Source organism: Gymnogyps californianus, chromosome 4, assembly GCF_018139145.2.
Source record: "Gymnogyps californianus isolate 813 chromosome 4, ASM1813914v2, whole genome shotgun sequence".
NCBI classification, from domain to species: Eukaryota; Metazoa; Chordata; class Aves; order Accipitriformes; family Cathartidae; genus Gymnogyps; species Gymnogyps californianus.
The window spans coordinates 14,935,992-14,948,399 of record NC_059474.1 but is presented as its reverse complement, the minus strand read 5'-3'; the positions used below and the strand labels follow the sequence as shown (position 1 = coordinate 14,948,399).

General features: G+C 38.0%; 1 protein-coding gene across 3 annotated transcripts in view; it reads left to right on the top strand.

Annotated features, from left to right (window-relative positions):
- SLC2A9 (solute carrier family 2 member 9) overlaps positions 1 to 12,408 on the top strand; it is a 126,935-nt gene that overhangs the window by 71,443 nt on the left and 43,084 nt on the right. For all 3 annotated transcript variants that reach the window (XM_050895777.1, XM_050895776.1, XM_050895775.1), the window contains one exon: positions 4,043 to 4,153. In XM_050895777.1, the coding sequence (XP_050751734.1) occupies positions 4,043 to 4,153 (111 nt within the window). The remainder of the gene's footprint in view (positions 1 to 4,042; positions 4,154 to 12,408) is intronic.

Here is a 12,408-nt window from a genome sequence, read left to right as displayed (position 1 = left end):
TAGAAAAACTATCTTTGTCAGGAAACCTGTGTGTTGAGTTGGCTGTTTCAAGCCTTACCTTTTTTTTTATTATTACTTTGTTTCTCCTCCCATGCAATGCCACTAAACATGAAAAAAAATTATTCACACAAAATTTGTGTTGTGAAATTGATTATTTAAATAGTTAATAGTAATAGTTATTAGTAAAAACAAGAAAATTATGAGAGAGGTCAAGAGAAATAGCTGGACGGCTTGATTAAGAGACCAGTTTCAATTCCTTGTCTCTTTTGTATGGCTTTCCTAGCTGATCTTGCTCAAGTCGCCTGACGCTCAGAGATTAGAGGACAGGTACAGGCGTTACAGATACTGCTGAACCCGGGTCTTGGTTTACCTGACTGCATCTGAACTAACCTGCTGGGTGTGAGCCAGCATCAGCAAGGTTTAACTGGCTGTGAACGCTTCCTTCTAACTCATAGCTCCCATCATTTGCTTTGTCTGTAGTGCCCTGTTAGTCAGTCTGGTCTTTTCCACAACTACCATCTGGGTAGGGCATATGGGAAAGTTGGACTTCTTTCAGGCGAGAGTCTCGGGTCACTCTCCAGGGAAATTACCAACTGGCAGACTTCTGTAATCATCCTGCTGGTATTTGAGAACACTTGCTTCCTTTTAAGGCTTTTACTTTACAATAAAAATTCATTTTGCTTAAAAATAGTACATTTGTTGGTTTCCACATGGAACAGAAATCATGGTGAAGCCCTGATCATATTAATGTATTCAATTATAACAAAATACCAGACAGTCTGACCTAAATTGACATAAATAAATGAATCTGTATTAGTCTCTTTTCATCTGATAAAATTTATCCATGATCTGTATCATCCATAATAAATTTATTTATCTTCCACCATTGTATCTCAGTTCTAAAGAAGACACAAAACTACAGTGAAGTTCTCATTGGTGCACTTTATCCCTTTTCTTATCAAGAAATATACCGTACTGCATATTGCTTTAAGAAAGTCATTCCCAAAGTGGGATCCCTAGGCTTTTGTGGGATCTGTCCTTAAGGCAGAGGGCTGTATTTCAAATGGCAAGAAATCATGCTGGGGATGGGGGTCCAGGCAGCAATGCATGTTTTCAGTATGCAAAAGATCTACCATGGTGTGCTCTTCCCTTGGTATGGAGAAGACCTAGCATCAGATAGTGTAGGAAGGGGTGGGTATGCAGTGTGCAACACAGTATATGTCTGTGTTGGTGCCCATCTTTTTTTTGTTGCTTTCTTTTCCTGTTGGAGAGTTGAATTTCGTAGGAAGAAACTTATGTAGGGAGCTGGATGAGAAATAAAAGGACTGGAAAATTGAGTCAATGCTAGAGGGGTCAATGGTGTGAGAAAGTTTGAGAACACCACTGATAACACATACCGCATGCCACTTTAAGCTAAGAGCTTATAGGAGTAAAAGCTTATGATAAGCAAAGAAAGCAACTTCCATGCAGCTAACTGTAATCTACAGACAAGAATGCTAAAATGTTACCTCCAAACAGAAATCGGACTGCAGAGATACAGCTGTTGCTCATGGCAGTTGTTTAACTGACCAAAGTGGCAAAGTTTTACTTCAGCCTGTGAAGCCACAGCAACCCACCATGGACGTAGGAAGTCAGATGTCACTGTGTTGATTTGGACTTGACAGCAGTTGTTTCTGGGGTTTTGGACCTTTTGCCCCATTTTCCACATCTCTCTCATTCCGAAACTTTTAGCCCAATCTTCAGCTAATTTTGTTAGCTAATGAAATTAGCTAACAAAAACCATGTTAGAAGAATAACTTAAGTGAAAGTAGAGTAGTCATCATTAGCCTAGTACGTTTGTCTCAGTAATATCCTAGAACAATATATTTCCCTGTTTAATGATACACAGGCTGGAAAACATTCACTTTTATTGTTTTGAAATGTCTACATCTTGTTAATTTTTACTCTAATTTATTTTTGTGCTGCTACAGAGACTAATAAGTCAGTGAACCTCATCCTGTCTTTGCTCTGCCAGTTTTTTAATCTAGCTGTGTTACTACCACTCTTACCATCAATGGTCAGTCATGCTCTTCTGTAAAACCACTTGTGAAATATCTTATGTTCTAGTTGTTATATTTTGGCAAATTGCATTCAGGAGTTGTCTGCTTAAGTGACTCTTTGGCCTCTTTCTTCTCTTTCAAGGTCCGCATACCTGCAATATCGCCGTCATTTTTTGAAGCTCTACCTGCTATGCAAAACTGATATCAAGAATGAAATGCCTGAATTACATGGTTTCTAACTTTCATTGCATGAATTTTTCATTGTAACTTGTAGTATGGAGGAAAAATTACTTTAATCACGGTTTTGTGCTACCTTGTTTTCCTTATATACTGCGTAGGTATATGGGAGGTGAATAGGTTGTCAGAGTACTGGGTCCCAAAAAATTTATCAGTGGGCATAAACATTTCAGAGGGAATTGGGAGCTGAACCTTGGTTTTGCTTCAGTCTGTGCTCTGTATCAGCAGGCCAATGAAATGCACAGTTAACACCAGTGCATGCTACACAAAGGCAGATGATTTAATATAAAGAAGTTTGCTGCTATCACTTATTGTCACTGCATCTGTTCTGGTGAGAGCTGATGTGCCAGCAGTAGGCATAAAAGTCTTCAGTCAGCTTCTCTTTATCTGTAAGGTAATATCGGTGACTTTTTAGTCCTTGGTATTTTACTTTCGTTTTATGTAAGACGAGTTGCATTTTCTTCCTTGGTCTGGGACAAGCAGCTTTGCTGAAGGACTAGCTGGGAATTTAGAACTACTTTTGTTTTTACAAAGCTCCTGAGTTAATAGCTTGATGAACAAATGTAGCATGTGCATAATATGCTGGCAGGCAGCAGGGTTTTTCTCATGCGATCAAAACACTTCCATTCATCAGACAAGCCTTTTCTTTAGCAGTGCTTGCCCTGTTAGGGCTTGTCACATGGACAGCATATGGAAAAAATATCACTGTTACTTTTATGTTTAGTGCCATCATTATCTCTGGCTTTCAGTTTTGTTGTCACAGGTAATCAGCTGTGGTTTAGAACTTTATATTCTTCTGATAATCAGTTGTTTCAATTGTTTTTCATCTTCTCTAGTAAATCAATTATCTTTTCTCTCCAAGGCAGTCTCTTCTTGTTGCATGCTTTTGGCAGCCAAAATCTTTGGCTAGTTCTTTGCTGTCACCTTGAGTCCAACATAAATATTATATGGTTTTCAGACTTTATTTGTGATGTGAATGGGGCTCTGATACTTACCAGACTTGTTATTTTAGAGTATTACCGCTATATATCCTCCATCTGGATATTGTCACCACTGGATATGGTTTTACTGACCAAACATGAATGACTTCCTCTAAGCTAGTAACCCTGTGCGCCCTGTGTTTCTGTCCATTAGTGACAGCTCCTTTTAGCCTATGATTCATTTCATCCTAAAAGCAGCTTTTTACTTTTCACCAAGCAACTCTCACTCTAAAAGTATCTTTTCTTTCTGTTGATAATAAAGAGAGATTAGCGTGATGGCTTGACTGCAGATGTCCATCTGCAGTGAGGTTAAAGTGAGATAAATCTCCACCTTCTGTCCAAAAAGGAGCAGTTTCTGCAATGCCTCTCAGCATCTCTTTCCTGTTCTCTCCTCTGTTGTTATGTGCCTTGAAGTATTCCATAAAGACACCCAAACCTGCTTTTTAAGCAGTGTGGCTCAGCCACACGAAACCTATTTGCCTCCTCTTGTTCAAGCTTAAAGTGAGTTTCTTTGATTTACTCCTAAAGTGAATTAAGTTAAATCAAGTTAAAGCTGCTTGTAATTCTGCCTGGATCTGCGAACAGAAGTACAGCAGTGTTGTGACTAATCCACCTGAAATTTGCACCTTGCCTTCATTTCTTGTCCTGCTCAGCCCTCGGTCATTCGGGAGTTCTTGGTGTTTTAACGAGTCTGGTCTTTAGCAGATCAGATGCTTGAACTGAATACCAATAGACTGTAGTTCAAGCCATAATGATTAATAACTCATTTTCTTCTCTCTGATACAGATCTGGTACTACACAAACAGCATCTTTAGTGAAGCTGGGATCAATCATGAAACAATCCCTTATGTTACTCTAAGTACTGGTGCTGTTGAGACTGTGGCTGCTGTTTTTTCTGTAAGTATGGTTATAAAAATCCATTAACATGCTTGATATTTGAATTACTGATTTTATTTCCTTATACAGGTTGAAGTATAAACAGAATAGTATGTTGAGGATTTAGTGTAATTGTTGATAAAGCAATTGAAAATATTATTTCTAGGTTTAATCCTAAGCCCAGTTTTGTGGCTGGGGATTTTTTTTTAAAGAAGATGCTCTCTTGTTTTAGTTGCATAAAAGGAGCATAAAAAGTTGATATATCCTGAGGTGTTTTGTATGAGTGAAGCGGAAGAAGGCAGGAACAGCAAGGCCCAAAGTATATTAAGTGATGACGCATAAATTATTTCACCTGGTAGAATGACTTTACCTGGTAGCAGTTTATTCACATCTCAGAGTCTTCTCATGTGCCTGCTGGGAAGCAGGCAGCGTTGCTGGAGAAGGCTCAGGCATAGTACAGCTAGGTGTGTTCAGTGTGGATCGCAGAAACAGCTGTGTGTCTTACTGGGCTTGTTTTAATGACACGTTTTCTATAGCAGCTTACGAACAGTGAGGAAAATTCTTCAGCCATTTAAAAATATGGGAGTAAATGTTTGTAACCCAGCTTGGTGGAAAAGTAAGCCAGCACACTATAACAAGGTTGTCCCATGTTGTAGTTAAATTCTGCTATCATCTCATTCACTGAGGGCAAGCAGGCATCCTGTCATAACACGTGAGCTCCTTGAGTAGGTCGTGTACCTTTGCTATGCACTGAACGTAGAGGAAGATGTTAATCGAAAAAATTATCCATGCACATTTTTTTCTTTCCTATTTCAAAATGGAAAAGTTGACTAGGAAAAAAATATACACTAAATGAGCAACCTAAACCTGAAAGTTTTAGTAGGTGAATACACGATTAATTGCTAAAGGAAATACATTTCTGTTTGCAGTGCAATAAGTAAGAAACAATGGGAGAGGTCTTTGGAATGGAAAGTTACAAACAAGCAAATACTCTTTTCTTTTTTTGTTAGAATTTTTCCTTATCTTCATATATTCTATACCAACTGTATTTGCACAATACTGGACACACCAGACAAGCATTTTTAAATGTCAGAAGAATGGTTTTGGCAAAAAAGTCCTTTCCAGTGGCAGAGCAACTGCTTATGACCTCTAAAATGTTAAACTAAATCCAGCTATCAAGTATATTTTCTTATAGTCTAGGACATAAGGACTCTCAAAGGTCACAAAGATCTTCTTCTGATCTTTGTGAATTTCCACAAATCTATTTTTGAGTAAACCGTCTTTTTTTTTTTTTTTTTTAATTAAAGGGACATTCTTTTTAATAGGTGGAAATAGTGAAGTATGGAAATCCCTCTCTCTTACAATTTCTTCTTTGTGATACTGCAGAAGTGCTTCTTTGTTTAAGATATATGTAAAAATAATAATGATAATTTTGCCAGTGATTTAAGTGAAGAATACACCTCTTTTTTTGTGGAAACATATGAAAATTACATGGAGATGATTCCATGATATTAAAGCCATTCTATAAATAGGGTCTGTCATCTTTTCAGCTCCTTCTGTGCTGTCACTTTGCGGGGCTTGTTCAGAGCACACTGTTCATACATAATGAGGTGGATGTGTCTGCTTTGGTTCCTGGTATGTGTGGTGACTTTTTTATGCCCGAGAGGAGTGTTTTTAATACTTTCTCTGTTTAAGCTATTTGCTGTGTTTCTGGAAATGCTGGTGTATTGACATCTCCACTCCCTTCAAATTTGCTCTTTCAGTTCAAGAGAAATGCTGCTTTGTAGCCTTAATTTTATTTCAGTAATCTTCATAAATGTTTCATTGCTGCTGTTTAAAGGAACGACAACATGAATTTGGTTTTTCAATTGAAGGTTTTGCAGCTTCTCATTTCTACAAGTAATTTCCTCTAAATTTTTTTCATGCCTAGAACTAAGGATGGGGCATTTCCTCCCACTCCCAACCTCTCAACTGCTCTTTTTGCCATTTGTTGGGGTTTTTTTTAATCTATTTGACAGCATTAAATATTACATCAGGTGCATATGTCATGTACTACTCAGAGAGAAGAAGGGAAGAAGCAGGAGAAAACAAGGGGAGAACTTAATTTTCCTGGTATTTTTTAATATATTGTGCTTGCTAGCAGAAACCAGATTTTACTAACAAAATTCCAGGATTTCAGTAGATATTCCTATCAGTAATAGAAGTAGAGTTTTTGTTCTTGTAAATGAAATAGCTATTGGAGAGGTCCACAATGAAATCATGTACCATCTCTGATCATTATGCATGTTAGGTGGTCATGAGACTCTGAGCCTCAGTAAGAGTACTTAGGTATTGATGAGCTCCATTGATGAGCCCCATGTGAATGCTAAAGGAAAAGATTGAAATAGATATATTTCATAGAGAAGCAAAGTAATATTTAGGAGATAAAATATCCTGCAAACTATGGAAAAATTTGAAAGTCTTCCTTTAACGTGTCTCCTGGGAGCAGCAGCGTAATAGTAATAATGTTAATGTGATCCTTGAGGAAAGGCAAATAACATCCCATCCTTTTTATAGCTCTGTATTGCCTCAGATCACTTGATATACCTGCTAGTAGCATGCTTTGCCTACAGCTCCATCCCTCTTTCTCTTGAGCAAAAGCCACATAAAGAAGACATTGAAAAATGAAACACATGCATCATCATTTTCCTTTCATTCATATAATTTGGCTGCAACTCCTCCTTACACCATCACTTCCTAGTTTACGTCGTGAAATACCTGTGTTGTAACATCGCGTACTTGGTGCCCTGGCTTCTGTCTGGGGAGACGATATAAACTTTCTGTATGTTTTTTGGTTAATTGTAGACTTCTCCACCCATTGTACTGAACACAAATTCAGTTTAGAGGATTGGCTAGACAAGCTACTTTTTAATGAGAGAGCCCATTAATTTCAGTTTGCTTCTGAAGAAGTTTGGTATCCTCTGTAATGAAATACTGAATAGATTTCCTAGTCATAGACGTGTCACAGAAGTAAGTTATCTAACCTGATGTCGTGCTTTGAAGCAGGATGGATTATACCTAAATAATTCCCTGGCAAATATGTGTTTATTGGAAGTCTGTTCTATAAATTCTTCAGTAAGGGGACTCTACAAACTTAGTTATTCTTTAGTAAGATTAGTTACTGTGGCTTTTTTGTAATTTTTAGTAATTGAGGTTAATTTAATTTAGTTGTTGTCTTACTCTTAGTGGATGGAAAGAACAATTTGCCAGTGCCTTTCTTTGACAAGGCAACAGGCTGAATGGAAAGGGAGACAGAAGTAAACGTGTGAAAAGATTCCTCCCCCTCTCCATGAAACCAGCATAGAATGAAAGGGAATGTTATTCAAATTAAGCATCCCACGTCCAATTTTGCCATCTGTGGCACCACATTTGGTCTTTATATAATGTTCACAGAAAGAGACTAGCTATGACTATATTGAGAAGATTATGCCTTAAGCATTTCCCATAAGGTGATGCATCAAGGTGTTACTAATATGCCGTCCAAAGCCTGTGACAGAGACAAGCTGTGTGAAGCCTGGAATGAGTTAAAATATAATTCAGTAGTAGACCATAAAAGAATATAGGAAATCCTTTGCAGTATCACACAGAAGTCAAGAAAGCCAGCTTTCTGAGGTAAGATGATGTTACTCTGCTTTGGGATGTCATGAGAAAGGGCTCTTAGACTTGTTCTGTGTTTCTTTTAATGTTGACAGATCTTAACATACAAGAAGGGATTTCCTGCTTAGGGCATGGCAAATCTTAAAACAAGGGTACTCCAGACACTTCAGTAGGTGTTCTCATCCCTAATACATTTCCTCCATGGTATCCAAAGGGTAATGCAAGATACATCCATTGAAACTCTGTGGCTCCACTGTGGTCAGAACAGGAAGAAATATGTTCCAGTGACAGCCAGTCGTAGCAAGTGGAAAAAATGGGGTGACAAATACTTTAATCTCAAGGGTTCCTAGGAAGTTTTGCTGTAATGTGATTTTTAGTAAGACTTTTAATGCAGTCCCATGTGACATTGTTCGCGCTAGGTCAGAATCAACCTTCACCTACCCATAATCCCCAATAGGCTGTAAGTAGAGGAGAGTGCAAGAATGGGGCAAACATGGCATTTTCCCCTTTTGCTCCCCTCACCCTGATAACCTGTTGCTCAAAGAGTACCAGAATTGGAAGGTAATATCCTGGCCTGTAATAGCCTGGATAGAATTTTTTCTTTGAATTTGTCTAGTTACTTTTCAACTTTTGTATGGTTTTAGAACCCACGGCATCCTAGAGCAGTGAATGTCACAGTTTTCCGTATATATTGTATGAAAAAGTCCATCACATTGAGATTACAGAATATAAGATACAGGAGGTGTGGGCTGGATGAAATGATAACAGTGTGGATGCTCAGCTAACTGCAAAACTATTCTTAGAGAGTAGCTATGAACACTTCACTGTCATACAAAGAAATATCAAGTGGCATTCTGTGCTAGTTTGTCCTGGGTCAATTAATCATAAAAATATCCATTAATAATATGGGAGAGGTAACAAAGAGCCTTTTATAATCAACTATGTCATTCAGGCTCTCCAAAGGGAGAAACTCAAAAGTCACTGGATTGGACAAAATGTAATCAGAAAGAATCAGCAGTAGAGAAGAGATCTAGACCAAGCAGCTTCCCAGACCATGGTATTTGTCGATGGCCAGAGTGCATGTGGGCACATTTTCACTGCAGGGTGAAGGACAGAGTGTGACTGTGTTAATGCATGCTACCTTAATCCACAAGTGGTCAATGGGATTGCTTTTAGACAAAGACATTATTCTTTCTTAATAATTTTATTACGCTTGGGCTTTTGGATAGACAAAGATTACACATGTTGAAGTAACCATTTAGTGCCTTCTGGGAGAAAAAGTCTCCGTATGAAGGTCTACCTTACAAAGCCAGTCCTAAGACCCAAAGCATAGTGGGTTAAAGACTGCATTTACATAGTACAAATCCTTCTGCAGGATATATTCAGAAAATGAAAGTTTTAAAGACGTATCTCCTGCTGTTGAGTATTAAAAAAAAAAAATTGGTTTTGAGTAATTTTTTTCCTAATCTATTCACGATGATCTGCATCAGGGCATTCAGATACCATCATTAGAAAATAAAGCACCGGCCACAATAATCTGTCAAAGATCAAGGTCAAGATCTAGTCTAGCTTTTGTAACATGGGCCTGACACAAGACAAAACTTAATGCTTTTAACAAATAAATCATCAACAGAAGGAGCTTTGCTTCAAAAATATCTGCAGTTTACTGAAGGGACATAATAGGAATAAGGTAATGGGGGTTTTTTGTGCTGCCCTAAGGGCTGTTCCCAGGCACTGCTGAGGCGAAAGCGGCTGACTAGAGTGAATCCCTGCATGGGCTACGTCTTGGTCATGCTGGTCCGGCAGGCGTTGAGTATGGAGACCCTCTTTAGTGAATGGAAAATTTCACTGCCAAGTGAAGCTGATTAAGGATGCTGTGCTGCAAAATGGTTCAGACTGAGCTTAGAAACTTAGCAATCAATTCCAGCCTTTGCTGATAGTAATCCCTAGCCTGGTACCTACAGAAGATGTGTAGGATCTTATCCTGTCATGGCATTAACACAGATAACAGGCAAACTGATGTGAGAGCCAGGGTAGGCACAGATTTATTTAAGGCTTGTGCTTATGTGGTCAAACTTGGTGATAGGCCTCTAAATTCCAGTTTAGGTACTTAAATAAATTAACTCGTTTCTTTGTTTTACAACTATAATTCATACAGTAGACAAATGGATATACATAAAAATATGAATCAAAAAAACAATTTATAACACTCAGTCTTCTGTTCCTCTCCTTCTCCTGGATGCAAGATACTACACATTGTGTCATAAATAGACCTGACAGTGATATAAATGTGATTATCCATTTTAATCCTGCTATTTAAAATGGAAATAACACAGACTTAGCTTATCACATTAAGTCTGAATCTAGACATACAGTCTTACTCAGACCTATATCCAAAATACATGAGAAAAAAAGCATGGCTACTCTTGATGTTGGCATATAGATCAAACTTCTTTACAGAGGTGAGACATCAAGAAAATCTAATAGGGTTTTCTTAGTATAATTTAGGGCCAGGAAATAGGTAGGGAATAGTATTCAGTGACCTCCCATTTGGGCTGTAGAACTTGCTTATGCATTCATTTTATCCAGAGAAGCTTGTCTGATCTTTTTTAATGCGCTCTGCTTTCATTATGTCAGCCTCAGTATCTGCAGCTGACTCAAGTGACAAGATTGACATTTGCTTTTTTAACTTTATTCGCAAGTGTCTCCTGCCAGACAAAAGTAGGTTGTATGAACTGTTAACTTAGTTTGCATATCAGTTGCCTTATTATCAACAAACGTTTCTGTTGAGAGAATTTTGGTTGCAATGTTTTTTTACACGTTTTCAGTAATTTCAGCTGTGTTAATTACCATGACTGGGTATAGGCTTCTACAAATGCATGTTTATGATCACACATAAACAAGTATCAGCCTACACAATTTGGCAAATAACTCAGTGTGCTATCACAGAAAACAGTTGTAAGATTCTTTTTTTGACTGTACTTGAGCAGATACTGAATTTCTTGTTACTCCATTTACTCTACCATATAGTATATTTTGACTTGTTACAGGTCTTCAATAGGTAACAGTTACCAGCACATAGCAGTGGAGCATTCAGAACTATAAATACTTGAAAACTGGTGAATCATCTTCCACTTCTTATGAGTCATAAGCATCTTAGTGGGTTTTGCAAGTTAACAAGTTTTGGATTTGTATAATCATAACTAAAAATGAAGTTGTTGTCTGTTTATAACCTCAAAACCAGCATTTTTTTCACCAGGGAAACTTGCTGTTATAGAAGACACGTTAGACCTTTGTTTTCAAGTATTTGCTGAAATAATTTGCTCAGAGTTTATCTGAGCTTTTTTTTTCCATCAAGAAAAGGGGAACAAACAATTCAGCAGAGAAATTTGAGGTACTGATGTATTGTCATAGGTTTTCTTAAGAAATCCCCCCAAATAAATCAAATTTTAGTTAGAAATACTGTAGGCCTAAACAGCTTGACGGACTGCCTGTTGAAGCATCTGTGCGCTTAAATGATTCAAAAAACCTTTAAAACGCTTCAGAAGCTGAAGCATTCAGGTTCCTCATTGCGACTGTATTAAGTAATGACACAGCTCGGAAAAGAATGACTGCACATGAATTTGCTTTATTTCTTCCCAAATTGTCTCTGAGTAAAAAAGAATTTAAATATATTAGAAACTACTGTTCCCTTCTGTAAAAAGGATATGGAGCCCGCAGATCTGCTGTAACTGTATCTGTGCTTGGCTGGTCTCAGTTAAAACTGGGAGTGCGTCACCACACCTAGATTTGCCCAAGTATGTCCACACTACTTATTCTCAGTGTATGTAGGCACAAGTGCATACACACATCTTTTCGGAAGACTTAGTCCAAACTGTCCTCCCTTACTGGGACGTGCTTTGCTTTGAGCTTTACAACCAAAAACTATCTATCACTTTTTTCCCATGTTTGCTCTGTATGAGAGGCATCTATGAACCTTTTTCCCTCTAAGAGAAACATTCATCCCTTACCCCATTTTGATACAAAACCCACCAGCTGGTGTAACACCAAGATTGTTTAATCATGACCACCAATCCAGAATTGAAAAAAATAAGGGGAATTCCCTGGTATGTCAAATTACATGTGCAGCATCTATTGCCAAGTGTGTAATTCATATCAAATTACATATAAAGAATCTATTGCAGAAGTCTCTGTCTTCTTACGGACCCGTCAGATAACTTTTCATCCCTCAGAGCCATAAAAAATATCTCTTGGTTAAGTGTATGTGTGGCCACATGTGTTTGCAAGATGATTCATTAATCATAGTGGAAAATACTTGGCATCTTGTAGAGGTTTTGACGGTGCAGCAGTTGCAGTTTTGGAACATTTGGACCCCATGAGCACAATGTGAAATGTTAATAACATCAGTGCAGGTCTATTTTAAACACAGCTCTGAAATAAATTCTATTATGAAAGCTGTGGAAACTGTCAAAATGAGTATATTTCCTCATTTAAAGAAATAAAGAAGGCTAAAGCTTGCCCCAGAGCTGCTTTCCGTGTTCTGCAGCGTCACAGTGCACATCTCCGGTGTGGAAGTCCAGCTCGCAGGGTGCGGGGTCAGCGTGTTTTGAAGCCTGCCCTAAAATCTGCTGGTGAACCCG